The 22,704-nt window shown below is 45.0% G+C and overlaps 1 protein-coding gene across 5 annotated transcripts in view; it reads left to right on the top strand.

The window, feature by feature from the left end:
• The window catches only part of Eefsec (eukaryotic elongation factor, selenocysteine-tRNA specific), a 235,211-nt gene that overhangs the window by 96,242 nt on the left and 116,265 nt on the right, over positions 1-22,704 (top strand). For 4 of the 5 annotated variants that reach the window (XM_023706386.1, XM_004646097.2, XM_023706387.1 and 1 more), the window contains exon 2: positions 13,410-13,617. In XM_023706386.1, the coding sequence (XP_023562154.1) occupies positions 13,410-13,617 (208 nt within the window). Of the gene's footprint in view, positions 1-12,417; positions 12,492-13,409; positions 13,618-22,704 lie in introns of those variants that run through there. The other variant, XM_023706388.1, reaches the window with a different exon arrangement.

Genomic DNA, 22,704 nt, shown 5'->3' with positions numbered 1-22,704 from the left:
CAACTTTCCTTTCTAGAGAAAACTCACTCTAGAGGTCTCACATGAGGGAGCTACAGGCCAGGCCTGGCCCATAGACCTGTTTTATTTGGGTCACACAGTTTAAACATTTTTTGAATTTGTTGTCAACATTTAAAATCTGGCAAATTTCATGTAATAGTCCAGATTTTTGGCTTCTCTTGAAAAATCAGAGAATCTGGCAACTCCAGGCCCACATTCCTTTCTGTCCGAGGTAGACTGGTTGGTACTGAGGAGAGATTGGCCCCTCCAGATGGGGCTGGGAGTTCCCTTCTCTGCAGTCTTGTCTTGACCCTGGAAGCTCTGGTAGTGGGTACCACAGCCTTCAGCATCCTTTGTGGGGTGCTAGAATGTATCAGGGAGCATGGTGATTCTGGTTCAGGAACAGATAATGCCGTGTGAGTAAAGTTTCTGGGGAGGTTGACAAGCCCCATGTAAACCTGACTCCTACCCTGCAGGGGCATGGCTGAGAGGCTTAGGCAGGTCTCATGGCCTGTAGAGAGGGCAATCTAGAGTGGAGTCCTAGGGCCAAGGTGATAGCTCAGTAGAATAAGTGATGGTCCTGAGTTCAATCCCTGGTACCACAAGAAAAAAAGGAATAGAGTGTAGTCCACTGTCCTCCCCCAACACCCTACTCCCTGTGCTATACCTGAAACCTAAAGATGCATTGATGTCTGGTGAAGTTTTCCTTGGGGTCACAGGGTGCTGTCTTCAAGAGAAATCTTCCAGTGGCCCTGAGGAAAGCAACTTGGGGGAGTGAAAATGGGCCTCTGATCAGGTAGGCAGGTCAGGGTCTGGCCCCTCATTTTTTGGCTGTAGATTTCCTCTCACTACTTCTCTCTTTCCTCCCTTTCTCTTTCCTTCCCTCCCTCCTCCTTTCTCTGCCCTTACCCCTTATAGAGTGACCACTTTCTATGTGCTCAGCTGTTGGTAAGTTTTTTGAGTCTTAGACTTCTCATCCCTTAGTAATTGGTAGCCAGTTGTTACCAACTATGAGGTTTGCTTGCTCATTTTCACAATAGAAATTACATTGACAGGACCTCAGAGTTACTTTTTAAAAATTTTAAAAATTCATTTTAATGAGAAAAAATAGCAACGAAACAGTTTCAATGAGAAGAAAAGTTTGTAATAATATTGTTTAGACAAGATATCATGTCTGCATCAGAGTTACTTTTATATGAAATACTGACTTAATAAAACAAGCCGGGTATGGTGGCACATACCTGTAGTCCCAGCCACTCAGAGGGCCAGGGAGGAGGGGGTTATCACTTGAGCCCCTGAGTTCTTACTTGGGGCCCAGGTAAGACAGTGAGGCCCCCATCTCAAAAAAAAAAAAAAAAAAAAAAAAAAGAGGGAAGAAAATCTAAAATGTACAGTAGATACTGTAAAATGGGAATAAATTGTTCAAAAGGAAAGAGAAAATGAAAAGAGGGAAGAAAAGAAGGAAGGAAGGAAGGAAAGACGGAAGGAAGGAAGAAAAGGCAGGCAGGCAGGCAGGCATTTTTGGTAATAGTAAGACAAAGATCTGAGATGATACGGAATTAGCTTGGCCCTTCTGTCCTGTGGACCAGGTAGGTACCTTCTGTGTTCCAATCCCTGTATGAAGTGCATTACATAACTAAGGAATTAGGAATGGTTTTATCTCCATTTTATAGGTAAAGGGATGGGCTGAGAGCTCAGGCATTTTGTGAAATAACACACTTCCTGGAAGTGAGTCAGCATCCAGACTGCAGTTGACTCTTCCCAATGTTGTACCCTTAAATCTTCTCTGTGTTACTCAGGGTCCTAGGTAGACTCAGAGTGGCCAGTGATGGTCGAAACAAAGATCAGTTTTCTGGCCTCAATGTAATCCTAGCTGATAACTGAGTGAATGCTGACTCAAGACTCCCAGGTACGCTCCCTGGTTTCATCCCCAAGCACCCAGCAGCCTTTGGTGCCCACCCTAACCAAGTGCCTTAGCACCATGTGGGCAGGGTCTCTTTCCTGGTCTCGGACATGGCTGACAGACTGCCTGGTCACCTCGTGTGGCTCCTTCACAATTCATGTCCCTCATCTGCCTGTTAATTGTTTGGTCCAGAAGAGGCTCTTGTACCCATATTTGGAGATTTCATCCAATTCCCTGTCTTATTTGTTCTCTCTTAGTCCCTCAAGGTGTCTCCAGAGCTCTGTATACTTTGTCACCTCCCAAGCTGTACAGTACATGAGGGCAGAGTATAATTCAGTTATTATTGAATAAAGATTCTTTAAAAAATGAATAAAGACTCTAAGCAAAAAGAAGAAAGTGTGTGAGTGTGTGTGTGAGTGTGTGTGTGTGTGTGTGTGTATGGGGGGTGTTCATACTCGCTACATGAAATAGACAGTGTTTCCTGAAACAGGAGATATGAACTCAAAGAATTTAAAATAAAACATTCATTTTATTATTTTTTTAAAGAAGGAAAATGAGAAAAAAAAAAAGAATAGTCAGTCTTTTTATCCTAAGTACAGATGAAATTGATTAAACCTTAAAGGCTGGCCTCCGCACACCCGGTTTATTAATTGAAGAATTTCCTCTTACCCAGAATGGGAAGTTCACATTAAAATCGAGCTTGCCCTGAGTGGTAGTGACACTTGAGAACTGAACATTTTCCACAATCCTATTTTCTCTTCGGTGCTAGAGGAAATCCTAAAATGGTTAGAGCAGGGGGAGGGGTGCGGGAAGAAGGAGCTAGTGGAGACTGTACGTTTTAAGGAAGCCTTCTTTCATTTCCTTGTAAAGCATGAAATCAAATTATAGCTCACGGCCCACAATTATTTTATTTCTACATTTCAAATTCCATTTTCTGCTCCTTTTCACTTCTCTTGAACAGGAGTTGTACTGTTATGCAAAGTCAGCTAAAAAGATTACCCCAAATAGATGAGAACACAGTAGCTGAAGGAAGCAGCAGGGCCAGGCTCCCCTCGAGCCCACATATTTGCTTCTTCCAGGGTGAGGCAGTGGCAGCCATAGCCCCTGGCCCTGATGGCATGTGGACGCCTGTGTCATGTGGGTGCTGCTGTCTGTGCCCAGATCTCCTGAGAGTGGACACCTGGGTAGTGTTGCTCAGAGATTCCTGAGCCTGGGTTCCTTACCACCTGCTATATGAAGGTGTTTGAGATGTGCCGTGCATGGCCCCGGGGTTGCGAGGCCATGCTGGTCCAGTTCTCAGTGTCCCTTTCTTGCTGACCCCTGCTTAGTGAGAGAGGAGCTCTGGGTTCCAGCCAGTTAATTGTAATCTTCTGCTTTAAAATTTCATTTATCATTACAGTTTTTATTATGGCATTGAATCTGATGGTGTTGCATTTGTCATGTGAAGTTCTTTTGAGTGTGAGCAATTTGACTTACTCTCTAGTTAGATACAGTGGCACATACCAGGAGTTCCCAGTTCTTGGGAAGCTGAGGCAAGAAGAGCACTGGAGTCCAGGAGTTTATAAACAAAACAAAACAAAAACATTTTAAACACACACACACACACACACACACACACACACACACTCTCTCTCTCTCTCTCTCTCTCTCTCTAGTTGTGGGCAGGGCGGAAATCATGGTGATGGTACATGGACAGGGAACCCTTACTTAATTCATGTCCCCTGCCTGAATCCACTTGCACTTGCCAGGCAAGTGCTTATTCTACTGAGCTATCTCCCGGGCCCCAAAAACTTGAATCTTGAAGCAGGTTATCCATCCCCATCCTTATAAGCAGCTCAGGGAGTTCTATAGACCCATCTGAGCTCCTCGGTGCTGCTGGGAAGATCACTTCCTCTCCTGTTTTCTTTAGCTGGGCATGTCTGGCTGCAGCTTCTGACGGTGAGCAATTGCCCCGTTTCCTCTGCCCTTGGCCTCTCTGTGGCTGTGCATACACATGGATTCCAGGACACAGGGCAGGCTTTGCCAACACAGGTCCATCTAGGACTGAATGCAGCTGTGTGGTTTGCTATCTGTGTGACCTTGGGCAAGTCACCCTAGAGCTGCCTGTTCTTGGCTTTGTCCCTGGTAAGAGGTGATTCCTTCCATTTTGGGCTGTTGTGAAGATTATTATGCCTGGTGCAGCCATCCTCAACTCTTTGCCCATAGTCATCTGTCTCATTTTTTTTTCTTGTTAAATATTTATTTATTTATTTGGTACAGGATCTTGCTATGCAGTACAGACTTGTAGTAATCCTCTTGTCTCAGCCTCCTCAGTGCTGGGACTACAGATGTGTGCCACCACAGTGGCCGCCATGGCGTGTCCAGGGCTCCAGGGCATTGGTACCGGGACCGAACTTGGGTCCTTGCACTTGCCAGACAGGCACTTAGATCACTGAGCTATCTCTCCAGCCCTGTTGTTTCCACTTTTAAGCTTTAGTTTTGAAATAATTTTAAATGTTCCGAAAATTTGTACAGATAGTACAGAGAATTTCTGTATACTCCTTGCCCTAGGGTGATCTTTTTGATCATCCTGGTGTACGTCTATCTTGTTTTGGTACAGGTGGCTTTTAATAAGTCACTTCTAACAAGCCTGACTATACACATTGTGGTGTGAAGACAGTCATATGGTCTCTCCAGACTGCACTCATGGGATATTTTCATACTGACCAAACAAATACAGCTAGCTGGCTGTCTGTCTCTGCCACCACCTGCTTTGGGGACAGTCCATCTGGTTTGATCTGAGCCAGCCCCATCATAGCATCGTAGCAGGAGAGGTGCACACCTATTGCAGGTGTGGAGTTGACCCCAGGAAGAGTTCTTCCCTCTGAGACTCTAAGCCCTTCTGACAATGGCAAGAAAGTCTCTCGGTGGTGCTGGGAGCTCTTTATGTTTCTTGTAGTGTCAGGCTCAATGCAGAACTGGGGTTGGCTAGAATTTAGTAACAGTATTTTATTTTTATTGTATTTTGTTTTAAAAAAAAAACCCTTATGATAAATGATGCTCGTTTTCCAGTGATAAAGAACCTTACTTAAAAAAATAAATTATTGAATCAGTTAAATATGCATGTAGTTCAGAATTTTAAAGATACAAAGACATGGGCAGTAAAAGTGACCCTTTCCTCCTTCCCTCTCCCCTGCTTATTTCATTTACCTCCCCAGAGACAAAAGGCAGTGACCTGTTTCCTCTCTACCAATCCCAAGGACACTCATACCGCCTGGTAAGCACAAGATCCTGAGGTCAATCCCCAGTACCACAAAAAACAAACAAAAAAGGGCCAGGAAGATAGCTCAGTGGCATAAGCGCCTTTCTGGCAAGCTCAAGGTCCTGAGTTTGATCCCTGGTACCACAAAAAGCGTAAAATAAAAAGTGTACTGGGTCTTACCAAGGATGCTCAGAGATGTCAAGCACGTGGTTTTTGGTGCAGATCCCTACAAGTGGCAGTGTGTTGGGCATGTGGCACAGGGCTCTGTTTCGATGAGTCCCACCCTGTGAGTGCCCAGCTGCTTGGTGTTTTTAAAATAGCTGCACAATAGACTGGGCATGATGGCGTGCACCTGTAATCCCAGCTCTTGGGAGGCTATAAACAGGTGGATCACTACGAGTCCAATCTAGTAGTGAGACCCTGGATATCCCATAGACCCTTCCCTAACGAAAAATGAAAAAAAAAAAAAAAAATAGCTGCACAAGATTTCCTTTGCACCACACCACAGCTCAGTTAAGCATCCCTCTAAATGGGCAGTGGAGTGTTTGCTATTGGAGACATTGGCATAGGCCTTGTGCCTGTGGCCACATACAGGAGGGGCAGCACTGGGCCTAAGGGATGTGCCATCCTGCTTTGGGCTAAGGGCCATGCTGGCCGCCAAACATCTTTGCCAGGAATATTCCAGCTGGCAACACCAGAAGTGCTGGTCAGCTTTCCCTTAGTGTTTTGAGGTGGACAGCCTCCTGGGGAAGCACCAGTTCTATGACCCATGGCTTAGTTTCCCCTTCTGTAAGTGGGGTAGTGAGGACTGGTATTAGGAGGGCTCAGTGAATCAATTTGTGTGAACATCAGTTCAGGCAGGGTGAGCACTTAACACACTGGGCCTTTTTGTTTTTATAATCAGTAAGAGGATTTTTGTGTAGCTTCACTTTTGATTTCTCTTTTGGTTACTGCTAGACGTCTTGCTGAAGGTTTGAGCCATTTCCTTTTACCCTGCTTGCCTGTCTCCCTACACCTCCTCCTTTTACAGACAGTTACCCTGTCTCCTCCTGTTCCTGCACTGCTCTTCGGCTCCCTGTCCACCCCATTCTGGAGTCTGCCTGACGTCTCCTGGATGAGAACTCCCGGATGTTCCTGAGTGTACCCGTGACACCAGCATCCTTGACCTGCCATGAAATTGATGCAGGTTTAGAGTTGGCCTCTTGCTTTCCCCCACCAGATGCTACAGGATAGAGATTGTTGCTCCGCTAGCCTTTCATGTATGCCAGGCTCTCACCCTGGACCCGTGCTTAGACCTGCTCCGTAAATATGCTGCCAGCTGCTGGTAGCATTTACACTTTTTGGCTGAGCTGTTGCTCTTTCAAATTATCAGCTTAAACACAGTTAATTTGAAGGATTCAGGAAAGTAGTCCTCTATGTGCAATGGTGCTTAAGCCACTTTTTTTTAAGTTTATCATATTCTTTTCCTTTTTGTCTTTCATGTTTCTGGGCTTGGTGTTTTACCTATATAGTTTTTACTTTTGAAGTCCTACATTTTTTTCATTTTCTTCCAGTACATTTTAATTTTATATTCTTATGTTTGAAACCTTCGACTACTTGGCATTTATTATGGTGTAAGGGAGAAGATAGAGATTCAACTTTAGCCCATTGTTCCTCTGTCACAATTGTGTGATTGGCTGTAGTTACAGATGGGGTGCATGAGGCTCAAATGAGGGAAGCCATCCCCCTAATATCTCTTAGTGAGCAAATACACTGGCATCTGCCCGGCTCTCCTCTGTGCTCTGTGGGTGTTTGGCAGTGAGGCTCCAGCATTTATTGTTCTTTGGCTTTTCCTCCTTTGGCAGGGGCCCAGTACCTCTATTTGTCTGCTATCTTGTCCAGGGCTGTTGATTTTTCCCTTGATCTCCTACATGGCCTCTCTTTGTTGTCCCCCTGTTCCTCCACCACTGACATGGCTCTTATTGTTCTCTGCAGGGCTTCTGAGGCGATGATGAATGTCTCCTTTTGCCCCCTTCTGTAGGATAGGCCTCCAGTGGCACATGTGTCCTGGAGGATCCTGGCAGGCTGCCTTACACTTGGTCTGCTCCCCTTCCTCTGCCACCTGCAGGTATCTGCCTACCTTCTTGGGATGCCTCAGGGTTCCCAGAAGATTCAGGAATGCAGGACTGTGACCAAAAGGCAACTGGCAGTAGGAAGTGCAGACTTTGGAGTCAGGCAGCTCTTGAGTCTGGCTTGACTTTGGCAATTTACTGCTGTGTAAGCCAGATCTGAGGTTTGTCTTTAGAGAAAGGGGAGCCTCTTTCATGTACGTCACAAGCCCAGGTGCCAGTTAGCCAGGCTGATGCCCCTGTAGGGGTTCTTAGGGTGACAGGAGCTGCTTGGCCCATTTGCATGCAGACCCAGCTTTACCACATCTGTTACTTGTGCATTTGTTTTTCTGTACTGTCCCTCAGATGGTAAATGTTGGCAGTGTGTTCCTGTGTTTACAGGTGCTGGTCAGGTGGAATAGTGCTTGTCCCAAAGTGGCTTACCTTTGGCCTTTTTCAGCCAATGAAATGGGCCCCAGACCTGGCTTCAGCCCAGTGCTCATCCTGGCTGCTGCTGTTGGGGTCCATTCATTAGGGGCTGATGACTTAGGGAAGATGTCCAGTCCTGCCTGTCTACCTGTTTCTTTCCTTTCCTTTCCTTTCCTTTTCTTTCTTTTTTTCTTTTTCTTTTTTCTTTCTTTCTTTCTTTCTTTCTTTCTTTCTTTTTTTCTTTTTTGCGGTACTGGGGATTGAACTCAGGCCTTGTGCTCGCCAGGCAAGTGCTCATTCTACTAAGCTATCTCTCCAGCTGTCCACCTGTTTTGCTCATGCTCTCCTATTGGTCCTGTGGATTTGGCCAGTATGTCTGTGGAGGAGCCCACCTCTGTAGGATGGTTCAAAAAAATAAGGATTTCCTGTTCAGGAGTGACCACAGTGCTCCAGGCTGTGGCTGGCACTTACTAGGTACTCTTGATATGGCTGCCTCCAGAGACTGTAGTGTTAGGAGGTATACTCTTCCTCTTTCTCTTGTGAAAAGTGTGTATGAATCATGAGGGGATGTGGGGAGCGTAGTCCCTTACCTTTACGAATCATGGGAAGTTAGAAACTGCAGGTTTGCTGTGCAACAGGAAAACCACACAGAGGGAAAAACCCTAGCATGCACAGAACCATCATATACCTGAGCAGCTTCCCCTTGGTGGGTCTGAATGGCTACATTACAATACAAGTCTTTCCCCCAGCCCTTGCACCAGCAGAGTTAAACGTCAGCTGCAGCCTGTGTTGGCACCTGACCAGTTCTGGGTTCCATCTCTATCTAGGTGGCTTTGGGCAAGTTATTTAACCAGCCTGAGCTTTAGTCTGTTAACCCGCAAAATGGGGGGAAAGACAAATTATACTTATAGTAATGAATCAAAGTAGCAGCAATTGTGATGTCAGCTGGTAGAGCTGCTGACACCTCCTGCCACCCTGGGTGCCCAGGTACAGATCCCTCTGACATCTGTGTCTGTGTCCTGGATCACCCAAGCTGGAGCCCTCCCATCCCCCACCTGGGCATAGCTCCAGGGACAGAGCAACTGCTGTGCTCTGAACCCAGATGCTGTGGCTCAGGGATGCAGCATGCTGTGCTGGAGAACAGTTGTAGACTGCTCTCTGATTCCCTGGTCCTTGGCCTTGACTGTTTCTTTTCCTCTCTGAAGTGTTTCCCGTGTACTAGCTCATTGTCACTGCACCCCAGTGACTGAGGCACTGTCTCTGTGTTCACTGTGTAGACCAGGAAGAGAGTGCTTTGCCAGAGCTGGCAGAGGTCACCATGTCGATAGGACATTGCCACAGTTTATATTGATCATTGCAGTATATTTACATTCCTCATCACATGAAAACAATTTTTTTTCTGTATTTTAAATTTAATATTATTGGACTGTGGAGATAGCTTGGTGGTCTAGGTGCCTGCCTGTCAAGTGCAAGAAGCTGAGTTCGAGCCTTGGAACTTCATGCTGTGCCACTACAAGTCCAAGCTTCGTAGTGAGACCCTGTACCAAGTAAATAAAGAAGGTTTAAAAATTAATATATAAATTTAATACTATTTCTTTTTAGAATACTTGTAAGTTCTAACTTAAACTGATTTAAGGATGTTAAGTTTTTTTAAATTTTATATTCATGTTTTCCAGCCAATTTTTTTTTCTCACTGCACCACCCCCTCCAGTCCCAGATGGAAAATTCCATCTCAGAGATAACTTAAGACTTTGTTAAATCTTGAGCTTTGTCAATTTTTCATTTTTATTTTTGAAATGATTACGATATAGAGTCTACAGAATTGGAAATTGTAATTTTAAAGAGTACTGAGAAACTTTAACCCTGTTATAATTACTCTGCAAACCTTTCAAGGAGTCTGTAGTCAGTGCAGCTAGATGAAAAGCCCTGATAGATTGGAAATATAGAGGGTCATTTGTCAGCCTCAAGTTTCTGTCTTGTGTTCCCACCCACTCGGTCCCTCTGTCCCTGTAGTCTCAGGGTGATTTCCTACCCTAGGTTCGTGGGAACGGGGAAGGACACTGTTTGATTCATTCTCTGGAAATACTGGGGAGTTTGAAGAAGACAACACAGGCAGCCCGGTTTTGTCACTTCCTGTTGCTGATCAAAGTTTGCTAAAGAAACGGGAGTCACAGAGCAACTGCCAGGCAGCGGGCAGTTGCCTGTTGCTGACCCCAGTGTCCGGCGGTGCCTGCTTCTTAGTGTGGCCAGTCAGGCCGCCCTGACCTCTGGGCTCCTTAGAAGTTGATGGTGCCACCCGTGCTGCAGAGAAGGATCAGAGCTGTGTGCTTGCTAACACAAAGGCAGCTTGTACACGTCAGATAAGGCTGCAGATGGAATCCTGACTGGCTTCCTCAAGTTCGGGCCCATCTGCATTTGGCTTACTGAGCCTGTCAGTCAGTGTCATTTCCCCTGCATAGGATCCCAATGAGGGGGAGGGCGCAAGACGTGGATGGCACATGGGGCAGGATCCGGCACTCTGGGACAGTTGTATATGGCCATAGGATATTGAATCTTACAGAAAGGAACAGTCCCAGTGAATAGAGTGGAGGAGATGTAGAGCTAATGCTTATTGATGCAGCTCAACAAAGCTTTATTAAGCTGTGCCCAAGATGGTGCTATGCTGGGAATGCAGAGCAAGCCCTAAACCTTGGCTGTCTGCACTCAGGCTAGGGTAATTAGGCAAGGCCCCAGGCTACTGAAGCTCAGGCAGGGATCCTGGGAGGTGGTGAAAGTGAGTATGGGTTGTGCCTGGTTCTCAAGTAGAGGATAAGGATGAGGTAGAGCATATGGGAGAAGGAGATGACACTAGGAAGGACAGGCTGTGATTAAGAGCCTGTGCTTTAGCAACTTCTCCAAAACCCCCATCTTCTCCTCTATAAAGTGTGGGTGGTGTTTTGTCCTATCCTGAAAGAGACTTGGAGGTTGAAATCACTCCTGACCACCCCTCAAAGAGCCCATGAGGTAGAGCAGGTTTGGGCTGTGCTGGGACCCTTGGGCTCTACAGGGCCAGCTCCAGCTGGAATGCCACATACTCTTACCTTTAGCTCCTCCTGCTCGGAGATAGCCTCACGGTCTGGGATGGCCCTGAGTTTGCTGCAGGTGGGAGGATTAGGGGTGCCAGTGGCCTTTTGCCAGCAGGATGAGCTCACATCCACCTGTGGGGGGCAGGTGTGGGCTTTGTGGGGCCATGAGCAAGACAAACAGTCCAGAAAGGCATTTATGAAGTATAAGGGACAATATGTGTCACAGGGTGAGTGTGAGAACAACTGTTAATTTAGAAAAGGGGGAGTTTGAAGCCACACTGGGAGTTAGTTTGTATTCAAAGTGCAATGAAAACTCTTAGCAGGAAAGCACTATGCCAATGTATGTTTATTTTATTATTTGTGTACTTAAAATGAGAATTTCTGAGTGATCCTGCACACCCTTGTTTGAGATGAGCACAGAAGAATATGTCACAAAGAATTTCCTCTCTCCCTCTCACTTGCTCTCGCACTTCCTCGGTGTACCAATCCCATATGTTAGCTGACAATGTGCACACCTGGCCACCACTGACACAGGAAGCACTGAGGGCTGCTCTGCCCCTTGCTTTCCCCTCTTGCTCTGTGGGGAGACCATTCTGGAGTGATCCAGAAAGGGCTTCTTGATTTGCATTATTTTTAACCTGTCTTCTACTGATGGGCATCTATGTAGTTTCCAACTTTAGGGTCAGTAAACATGCCACAGGGACATTCTATGTTTATAAGAGCTTGGCTGGGTCACACGTTGTATGCATTTTGATAGTGCTTTCCAGATTGGCCCTGCAGATTGTACTAATTCAGTGGTATAACAGTATGACTCAGTTCTGGACTTTTTTTTTTCTTTTTTGCAGAGCTGAGGATTAAACCCAGGGCCCTTGCTCTGTGCTACATCCCAGCCCTTTTTTATTTTGGCACTGGTCTTGGTAAATTGCCTAGGCTGAGCTTGAACTTGTAGTTCTCCTTCCTCAGCCTCCAGAGTGCTGGGATTCCAGGTGTATAACATTGGGTCTACTTTAAATATGTTGTAGTTTTGATAGATGATGAGGTCAGTGTTCCCTCTGCATGGCTGTGGGAGAGACCTGGGCCCCTTTGCCTGAGAGATACCACTCCCTCTTTTAACTGGGCTTTACCCCCAGAAATCAGGGACCCCACCTCCTTCTTGTCTTGGTGGAGGAAATGAGAAAGGAGAGGTGACCCATGATGGGTGAGAAGGGAACTGGGGCATGCCAGCTTCCCTGGAGTTGGACACAAACTGTCTCAGCCACTTTCCTCAGCACCAGGACAAAATACCTGACACCTGCAGTTTAGGAAAGAACAACTTCATTCAGTTCCTGTTTTGGTAACTTTCAGTCCTTGCATGGTCAGCAGCAGGGTGGAAGATCCTAGTCAGAGGAAAGTCTCTCCCATTCAGTAGTCAGGAAGCAGAGACAAGAGAAGAGCCAGGAAGAGAGATGTACCCTGCCATGTCACGTCCCTGCCAGGTCATCCCCACTGACCATCTCTTCTGACCAGACTCTACCTCCTAACTGCAAGTCAGAATCTAACCTCATGCTCCAGTCACCTTCTAAAAGCTCTGCCTCCAAGCCCAGAAGGCTTTAGGGGACATCCAGTTAGAAACCCTATTACAGCTGAGCCTCCTGCCAGAGGAGTGTAGGCAGCAGAGCAGTGTCTGGAGCCAGCAGCCCTGGCTTCTAGCACCCTTTATTGTCTACTGCTCGCATGACCTCAGAGCATGAGTCCCTGTGTCCCCGAAGCTCCCTTTCCTCATTTAAACCGTAAGTAGTGGGGAGGGGTGTTAGTTGGCCTAGTACACGTTGTCATGCTGGTGGAGGATCAGAGCTGTCCCCACCCCACCACTATACTGTTGTCATCAGAATCACTTCTAAAGCAGTCTTCCTCTGCCTCGTTGGGGCTGTAATTGGCTCTGAAAAACCTCCTCATGAGGCTCCTATAAATGAAAATGAAATGATGAGTCCTTTCAGCAGGGCAAATACTTGTATTTTTTCCCATTCACCAAGTAATGCCCCTTTGTTTTCTTATTGAAATGACTCTTTAAGTGCTGTTAAAAGGACACATTCCCTCTGTGGGGTGACAACTGAGTTCCCTCTGTGGCTGATGTGTGACTATCTATCCACCTGCTGTGGTTGGGCTCAGATTTGCTGTGCTGAAAGGGGTACAGCCAGGCACACATGTCACAGAGCTCAGTGGCCCGTAGTACTGTGAGAGGCGCTGCTTACTCCTCTGGCTCCTGCCCTTTACCTCTTGTTTTTTTTTTTTTGTTTTCCTTTTTTTCCTCTTTCTGAACAAGGGCAAGTGTGTAGGCACTGGCTGAGCCTAGCATAGAATGTGAGCTTTTTCCCGCTTGGCATGAAAGTGACAGGATTGGTAAAATCGGTATGTGTGGGTCTGGATTTGGATGAGCTTTCCCCTTGCTGCATATTAGCTGTGTGGCCTTGGGCAAGCTGTATGTTATGGGTCTCAGTTTCCCCAACTCTCTCAGTGGTTCTGAGGCCTAATGAGACCTCACAGGTCCAAGCGTCCCACACAGGACCTGGAGCCCGGAGGCTCATGGTCACTGTCCATTTTTGTTTGCCTTCTTTTTGGCAGCACTTTGCCTGGCCTTCAGTATGGGTGACTTTCTGTGTGTCTCACCACCACCTTGCTCTTATTGACCTTGTCATTTCTCATTCCAGGAGCCCAGATCATCGACCTGATGATGTTGGTCATTGATGTGACCAAGGGGATGCAGACCCAGTCAGCAGAGTGCCTCGTGATTGGCCAGATTGCCTGTCAGAAACTGATCGTGGTGCTGAACAAAATAGACCTCTTAGCTGAAGGGAAAAGACAGACAGCCATCGACAGAATGACCAGGAAAATGCAGAAGACCCTGGAGAACACCAAGTAGGTTTGCTGATGGGAGGCCTTGGCATGGACTAGGCAGGCAGGGCCAACCTCCCACACTCGTAAGTGGAATCTCGCTTGGTACTTGCACCCTTCAGGGCTGCAGTGAGTAGCCTTTCAGTGAGTATGCTTATAGGAGTGGTGCATGTTGGAGACTGGTTTTGCTATCTCTTGCCCTAGCCTGTGAGCGTGCACACCTCATCTGTCTGGTCAGAGCGAGGCACTAGTGCTTGTGTGCCTCAGCTCCCAGAAGGAAAATCTGAGGGTTATTGTCTATGTGGAAATCCTGGTGCAGAGGGCGAGTTCCCTCTCGGTTCTAGGCCAGACCTCAGTGCAGAGCAGCTGGAAGTCCTGACCTTTCTTCATTTGCTTCTCCACATGTTCGTGGTCAACAGGTAATAAGGAATTTTGGTGGATGAATAGTCATTTCTGTCACAGGACCTTATGATATTGAGTAGATAGATGGGTCATTGTTGCTGCTGGAGGCCAGATGAGGAAATGGCAAATGACACAGGGTTTCTGTAGCAGCTTGTACTGGGAATGTGTAGTGTTGTCTTGTGGAGATAGAAAGTGGTCGTGGAGTTTTGTGCTGGTCTGACTGCATGAGGATCTATCAGGGGTTCCAGGCCTGGTAGGGAAGACCAGGGCACACTGGGGTGGCAGAAAGGAGGAGAAGGTAGGCTGCCCTTGGTAGTTTCTTAGGGACAGGAGGTGTGGCTCTGAGTCAGGATAATGTAAGAGGGAAGAGGTGACCTGGGGTACTTGAGGCTACTCCACAGACCTTGTCTAGCCATGGGTGATGAAGACAGTCTGGGCAGGAAGGTGGCAAGACCACTGGTAGAGGAGGATAGTGGGGGAAGGTGGGGACCATGGAACCAGGAGCCGTCTGGGTGTTAGGAAGCCACAGGATGACGCATCCTGATGTGGCTGAGAAAATGAGTGGAGCACACAGCATGGGCAAACCTTGCGTTGTATCAATTTCCCATTTCCTCTCTGGGCTGGTTCCTTTTGATCAATACTAAATAGTGGTCACCGGGAGACAAGGATGCTTCCTCTTTGCAATGCAGCCGGAGACAATATCCTGCCACTGCCACCTCTCCTTCTCCAGCCCGAGGAGGGCAAGCAAGTAGAGAGTGTTTTTGTTTCCCTGTCATAAAGATTGATATAGCTTCTCATTTATGATTTTTTTTTTCAGATCCAGCACCTGCAGCTCTCCCTCAGAATTCTCACATTGGTTAAATTAAAGCTCCAGCCCTGTGAATGGGCCAAATATGTCATAAAAGATTTCCTAGCGCTGCCTTTTGTTAGCAAAATTCATCAATCCGATAAAATCGACACATTTAGATAAGTGTTGCATAAGAATTCAGACTTTGTTATTCCCAACGGAAGTGGATATGAGACTGTAAAAAGGAAGATAAAAAATTATATCTTCTTTTTAGTGAGTTATTTGATCTGCCTCCCATTTTATTTACTTGTCAGAAAGAGTCTTTGGGACTCCTGCATAAAAACCCAACACAGTGTCAGTATCATCTTCCATATAAACAGACCTTTTGGGAAGGGCTTAGCATACTCTGAGGATAAATTAATAGTTGCCATCTGATTAATTAAATTTAAGAAAATTTCTCACTTGCGTATTTGTACTACTATTCCTATTTTAAATTATCGATTCAAGGTCAAATTATGGATTTTCCTACACAGCTAGATGAAATTGTTCACTGGAGGAGCCTCAGAACCCTCTCTTCCTGTAGCACCGAAGGGAAAGGATGCAAGCAAATGGTGGTCACCATGGTAGGTGTGGCCGAAGGGTGCTGGGCAGGCCAGCTGTCTTGCTAGAGAATGGCAGCTTTTACCTGCATGGATCAGGAGCTTCTTAAATCATTTTAGGGCATTGTTTCACTTCCTTTGGTCCCTTGCTTAGTAAATGCTCGTTTAAGTATAGAAAGGACATATTAATACTTGATGAAAAATACCTGTTCCTTATTATGCCTAAGATGTTTGATATGCAGACAGATAGTGAGGTTAAGCTTAACAGCTTGTTTGATAATAACAATAAGCTTGTCTTCTGGATGGTTAACAACCTAAGTTTGCAGACCAAAATTAGAGAAAAAGAAGGGCTGCAAGGAAAGCTAACATTTTGGTCCTAACCTTCTAAGGTCAATTAAGACTAAGGACATATGAGAACTTGTACTATAACGCCATATAACTTGGTAGTGTCCCAAATTTTCTGATCATGGAGATTATGGGGCCAAAGAAGAAAGTGATCAATGATGTAGAGTGTGCCTAAGGAGAGTCACATGGAGAGAAAACATTCTCTCAGGCTTTCACAGAGAGCACATTGACCAAGCCATGGCCGTGACTCATCCACGTGACTGACACTGACAAAGGTTCTACAATCTGAGGTACAGGATCTCAGGATAAATCCTGAGGGGATTTCACTGACCTTATCAGACCCAAAAGCTACAACTCTTGTTGCATAGGTCCTGCTTTACCTTGGTCTTAACCATCCAGTAGAAAAGTATGAAGATGAAATATAGGAAGTAAAGCCATGCTGTTATGTTGAGCTGTGGGCGACTCAGGTCAACAATTTCTGACATTGCCAGTTAAGTAGAAGACCCAATGCTATTATGGCCTACTGGACTGTTTTGGAATATTTTGCTGAGTTTACACACCTATAATATTCAATAATGGATTAACAAAAAAAGGGTATACAGATGAATGTCCATTTTGTATCTGTGTATTCAAAGTGGTTGGGATAGATATATAGTTACATTCTGTTAATGAATAGAATGATTTGTTCTAATGGTGTTTGTAAATAGGATCACAAGTCCACATCTTGTACAGCAATTAACCACTAAGAAGAATGTATGCAGTGTGTTAATTATTGAAACTGTCCTACCGATTTGATTTGAAACTGTCTCATTGCTATTTGTTTATCAATAAAATTGTGGGGAAAAAAAGTAAAGAAAGGACAGATGTGATCTGATGAACCACATACTTGAAAAGTGGCTGAGTAATGGCACATGCTTGTAATCCCAGCACTCAGGAGGAGTGAGGCAGGAGGATAGCTGTGAGTTCAAGGGCTGTCTGAACTACATAGTGAGACTTTGTCTCAAATAAACAAATGAAAAGTGCTTAGACATAAAACTGACTTTTTTCTATCCAGAGTAATTAAAAGAGAACTTAGAAAGTAGAGAAAAGTGGTTAAAAGAAAGAGACAACCACCCAGAGATTTCTTTTCTTAAAATAGTATCTGCTAATATTTAAGTTTAAAAAAAAAATTCTTTTTACTACATACAGTATTGACTTCTTTTTTCTTACACATTTTTAATTGTGGTGAAATATACAGAATATTTATCATTTTAACCACATGAAAAGGTGCAGTTTGATGACGTTAAATACATTCATGGTGCTGTATCTCCAACCCCTGAAAAAACTTTTCATAGTTCCTGACATAAACTCAGTGTTTAGGAAGCAATAGATCTCCCTTCTATCCTTGCCTCATCTCCTAGGAACTTCTGTTTTACGTTCTGTCTTTCTGAATAAGTGGAATCCTACAAAATTGGGCCTTTGTATCTAGATTTCATATAGCCTAATGTTTTCAAAGTCTAGCCATGTTGTACCACGTGTCTAAATTTCCTTCCTTTCATGGCTGTATAACATTCTATTGTATGTACCACATTTTATTATACTTCTGAGGGTGTATACATGGCCTATAGTGAATAACGTATAAGATCCATTCCCATCCCTATTTCAAGTCCTTTGACTATGTACTCCTATTTTTCTAGGAGGGGGATGAATGACATGGACAGATGGGAATTTGGTGTTTAATTTTTTGAGGAGTTTCCTATTTTCTGTAGCAGGTGTACTATTTTACATTCCCACCAGTAGTGTGCAAGGATTCCAGTTTGTTCAGTCTCTTCAACATTATTATTATATTTCTTTTTTTTCCTCAAGTAGCCATCCTAATAAGTGTAAAATGACATCTTATTGTTTTGATTTGTATTTTGCTAGAGGTTTGCATCTTTTCATATGCATGCTGGCCTTTTGTATATCTTCTTGGAGAAATATCTCTATGTCCTTTGTCCATGTTTTAATTGGGCTGTCTTATTGTTGAACTATAGATTTCTCTATTGTGAACATTAATCTCCTAATTAATAATAGAGGTTTTACAAATTTTTTCTCCCATTCTAGGTTGTCTTTTAAGTTTTTTTTAATAGAGCTGTTTGATATAAAAATGTTTTTATTTTTGATAAAAATTATTTTTTTTTCTTGTGTTGCCTGCTGAATGTGTTGGTTGTTTTAAACTATTGCCATCTTAGTAGAACTGTGCCTTTCAGTCCAGGATCGTGGAGGGCTTTCTTTTCACCCCTTAGGTCTTTGTAAATTGCTTTCATCTATATTTTGTGGTTTTCAATGTTGAAGTCTTTCACCTCAGTGGTTAGATTCATTGCTAAGTATTTAATTCTTTCTGATACTATTGGGAATGGCACTGCTCCTGTAATTTCCTTTTTGTATTATTCCTTGCTGCTGCTGTTTAGAAGCATAACTCACTTCTGACGAGTGTCCCCTGTATCATTGCTGACTCTAACTGCCCCCTTTTCTATCATCTAGTTGTAATCATGAGATATTTTCATTTTTAATTTCTGCTATTATTATGTAATGTTTTACACAATAATTTTTCAGGTAACCACTCCATTCTTCGCTCATTCTTCGCTCTTTAGATTGGGTTGTTTTCCTTCTCTTGGGTTGAACATCTTTATAAATCATTAGACTTGGTATTTTCAGTTATTTCCTCGGGATAGATTCCCAGGTATGAAATTACTAGATCAAAAGCAGCAACATTTTTAAAACTTCTGTTGAACACTGCCATATTATTTTCTAAAGGGTTCTATCATTTTACAGAAGGGTTAGCCAATAACTTTGGTTTATAAGTTTAAAACTTATATGAAGCTCTAGGATAGACATGTTGTCTTACTCTTGTTTTATTAATATTGTGTATGGTTTTTAAATAACTGGTGAAAGTAAACATTTTTTCCTTAAATGTTTTAATCAGTTGCATTTTGAGTGTGTGATCTATAACTGTGTATTTTGTCTATTTGCCCCTTGAAATTTTAATGCTTTGTTTTTGTTTCCAGAAGTGTTTAATATTAATGAGACTTTGCTGTTAACTCTTTAACTGTCACGCTTACTACAGCCAAATCTTCAGCAGCATTTGTCATCCCTCCATTTCAGTTGTTTTTCTTTAAGCAGAAGTTTCTAATTTTTATGCAGTCAAACTCTTTGATTGTTTTTCTTTGTGATTTCTTTATCTCTGAAAGCATTTAAAATTACTCTTGCATAAGCATTTATCAATGTTAACAGAAATCGGAATAGAAGATAAAAATGTACCCACAATCTTCCCAGTGCATCAAATTAAAATGTTTTCTCCCTACGAACCCGTCAGTCTTCCCCATATGTACATAATTTGAGGTAACTGTTATCACCACATTGACACTGTTCCGTGTTCTAGGCTTTTCTGTTTATTTTCCCACTAAATGTTATCATCTGACAGTATCCTTGATACATCCTTCCCTAGGCTCCCTCTGGGTTTTCTCCGGGTTTTAAAACACCTTCTGTTTCCAGCTTTCTGTTACAGCTAAGGCCTCTGCTTGGGGCCCACCCAGGGGTTCCTTGGTCCTGCTCCCTGCTTGGGATTGGGTTGGACACCAGTCTTGAGGGATTTGTCTGCTGCTGCCCAGACTCTTACAAGGTGGCTGACTGGCTGTGTGGTCTTGGGCAACTTATTCTTTCTCTCTGAGTTGCTGTTTCTTTCTCTATCAAATAAAAGCCACTGTGAAAAAAAAGTTACTGTGTTTGGTCTTACCGTCTTTGTCACAAGGGTGACGTGGACCCTGGCTAATGATGGGTACTTAGGACTACTGGCTGTAATGTGTGGAGTGCCTGTGATGTCCTTAGCCCGTGCGTGGACCTTCCATGCAGGATTGATTTTATCAGTTGGCTTTTTACACTTACCCTGGAAGTAGGTTTTGCCTCTGGCCTGACTGCTGAGAATAAGACATGATAAATGTTTTGAAATCTCCTGTCCCAAACATCGAGCTTATATTACTTGTTTCAGTTTCTTTTATATGGCTTATAATTTCATATATGTGTGTGCACACACATATATACACAGAGATATCCCCTGCCTCCGTTTTCTGGGACTGTGTTATCAGGTAAATCAGCCTTCATGCTCAGTGAGCACTCAGGTCTGGGCCCCATGACACCGTGATGTACTGGGGACTCCGGAGGAGGTAGTAGGGTGACAAGAACAGCAGAAGCTGGGCATCTGCTTTCTCTCTGGAGCCCTTGTGCCTTCTCCCTGGAGACATCAGCCTGGGCCACTAAGCTCTGATTCTGAGGGCTCCATGGGGCCAGGCCTTCCTGCTGTGTGCAGGAGCCAAGAGGTCCTGGTGTGTGACAGGTTCAGGAAATCAAAAAGGCCAGCTTTACTCAGGCCTGGGAAAGGGCCAGACACCCAGCCAGAACGCCTTTATGTTTGCTTAAGATACACTGCCCAAAAGGGTTTGAACAAAAATAATTGAATTTCCTAGAGCTTTCTGGTTAATCACTGGAATTCTCCGTGCACGTGCGTACCCTGTCTGTCTCTGCTCCTTGGGATTGGGGTGTGGAAATAATCTTGTGTCTGTCCTGGGTCCTCACTCAGGCAGCACTGTAGCCAGAGGCCAGTGTCCCTCCCACCCCTCACCTCTCATGGTCACCTGGCCCTTCCTGCCCGCACCTCACAGCCCTGGCCAGTCCCTTGACTTTGTTCTTGGTGTCATGTGGCGGGCACATGCCTATTGCTGGGCACAGAAAGGGCTGCACTATTTTCCTGGATTTTGCTCTTGTGCTTTTTTCCTTCTCTCTCTTCCTCCACATTTTTTACTTCTTTCCCTTCCTCTCTTCCTCCTCCTATCATCATCATCATCATCATCATCATCATCATCATCATCATCATCATCCCTGTCTCTGCCTTTTTCCAAGATTTTTTTTCTTCTAAGACCTAAGTCTGGAACTTTTCTGGCTGTGCTTGGTGAGCTAGTCTTAGGTCCTTTGTGGAAGTTCCCTCTTGAACTCAGGTTAGATGGTCAACCAGTGGCTCCTGATCTTTATGTTGCTCTTTGGGAACTCCAGCTTCTCTGAGTTACTTTCTTTCATATCTAAAATAAAACACAATCCTAAGCTGGCACAATGTCCCATGCCTTTAATTCTAGCACTAAAGAGGCTGAAGAAGGAGAATTGTGGGTTTGAAGCCAGCCTGGGCAACATAGCAAGATCAAGGCTGGCTTGGACTGCTGTTCATAGCTAGACCATGTCTGTAAAAAATAAAAGCAAGAAAGTTCAAAAAGTCTATTTTTAAAAAGAGTTGGTTCCCAGCCAGGCTGGGAGTGATGTGGTGCAGTGACCAGTTTTAGGGAGCCCCCTTGGGAAGGACCCTTCTGTCTGACTGGGCAGGAAAGACCAGATGAAGGGCAAGGGAACTGGAAGCAGCACAGGTTTCTGACCAGGGAGTCTGTTCTCTGGCCCGAGCCAGGAATGGACACTGGCACTAGAAGGCCAGGGATGGCTAAGCAACTGCGTGCTCTCATATTGACAGCTGATGACAGGAACGTGGAAGCCGAAAGGAATCAGGGGTAGCTCTGGCATGGAGACTGGGTGAGGATCTTTTCTAGAATCCACCTTTCGTGACCTGTGCCTGGCCTGGGTGAGGTTTGGACACACAAGAAGCAGGTAAAGGGAGAGAGAGGAGCCAGAGGAGCGACATGGTGGGCATGGCTGCTGCTGCAAGGATCTTGTTCCATGTGGAGTTGAACAGGGCTGGAAAGGAGCTCAGTGGGCCCTGGGTTGAATGACCTGGGAAAATGGAAATCAGGGTGTATGTTGGAGCAACGGGCAAAAGGGCAGCTGTGGACAAATGGGACTGTGTAGGCAGAGACAGCCGGCCATCCCAGCCTAGCATGTGAGCACTGGGGTTGAGAGCCTTGGCACAGTTGTCAAGTGTAGATGCTGTCAGAGGACAATGGGGATCTTAAGCACCTTTGGAGATCAGGAGGAAGAATGGCCTGTTAAGGAGGTGGTAGACAGGTAAGAGCTATGGGAACAGGGCTTGGGGTATGGGTGAAAATCCTTGGAAATGCTCCATCCCTTAGTGCCATGCAGAGTTGGGGCCCCTGGTGAAGCTGTGCTCCCACCCCTGCCATGGAGCCCTCCATGCATCCTCCCTCATGCACTAGAACCTGGAACAGGCAAGGCTGTCCTTCACCTTGCACAAGAAAGGGACTGGACTTTTGGGCCCTCTGAGGAAGCAACTAAAGACTTGTCCTGAAGCGTGATGGACAGGAAGCTAGGTGCAAGTTGGAAGAACACAGTGATCATGTGTTGTACGAGGACTTCCCCTAAGAGAAGAATGGTCAGGGACTGCCGTAGGGAGTGGGCTCGAGTCCCTGCAAGAGCTGGCAGGTGGGGGAGGTTAGCTGGGACAGCGGAGGCTCCTTCAGAAGCAGACACAGGAGCTGGGGGCAGTGGGTTTGCTGTGGGATGCTTTTCTCTGGCGGCCTCTTCTCCGTATGGATTCTCGCACCATTCACTGCAAGCTGCACTGGCAGGTGGAAGAATGTGAGGGTCACTAGGGTGCTGTGACCCGGAGTGAGGGATCCAGTACTCACAGGGCATGATGAGCCAGGAGTACACTTGGATGTAGCACAGTGCCATGGGTTATGGAAGGAAGTTAATCCTCTGTCACTTACCTTTAATTTCCTTTTATTGAGTTCAGGAAAATGTCTCAAATTAATGCTGTCATGTCTTTAAGATTTCCCTAAGTTTTTAACCAGGCTCAGTGCCTTTAGCACGTAATAGTATCTAGCTAGAATGTAATAGCTTTGTTTTGTTTTTCTTGTGTTTATTTTTGTAGCTGTAGTAGTAGAGGATTTCTCATCCCCTGAGACTGAGCTGCTGTTGGTTAATCAAAAAAAGTAACTTAGAGCAGAGAGTCAAAAGAATGACACATTCATACCTTAAACATAATATTTTCACTTAAAACATATATAT

Source organism: Octodon degus, unplaced genomic scaffold (genome assembly GCF_000260255.1).
Source record: "Octodon degus isolate 3935 unplaced genomic scaffold, OctDeg1.0 scaffold00254, whole genome shotgun sequence".
In the NCBI taxonomy this organism is placed as follows: domain Eukaryota; kingdom Metazoa; phylum Chordata; class Mammalia; order Rodentia; family Octodontidae; genus Octodon; species Octodon degus.
Note: the sequence above shows the minus strand (reverse complement) of the source record. Positions and strands in the feature narration are given on the sequence as shown.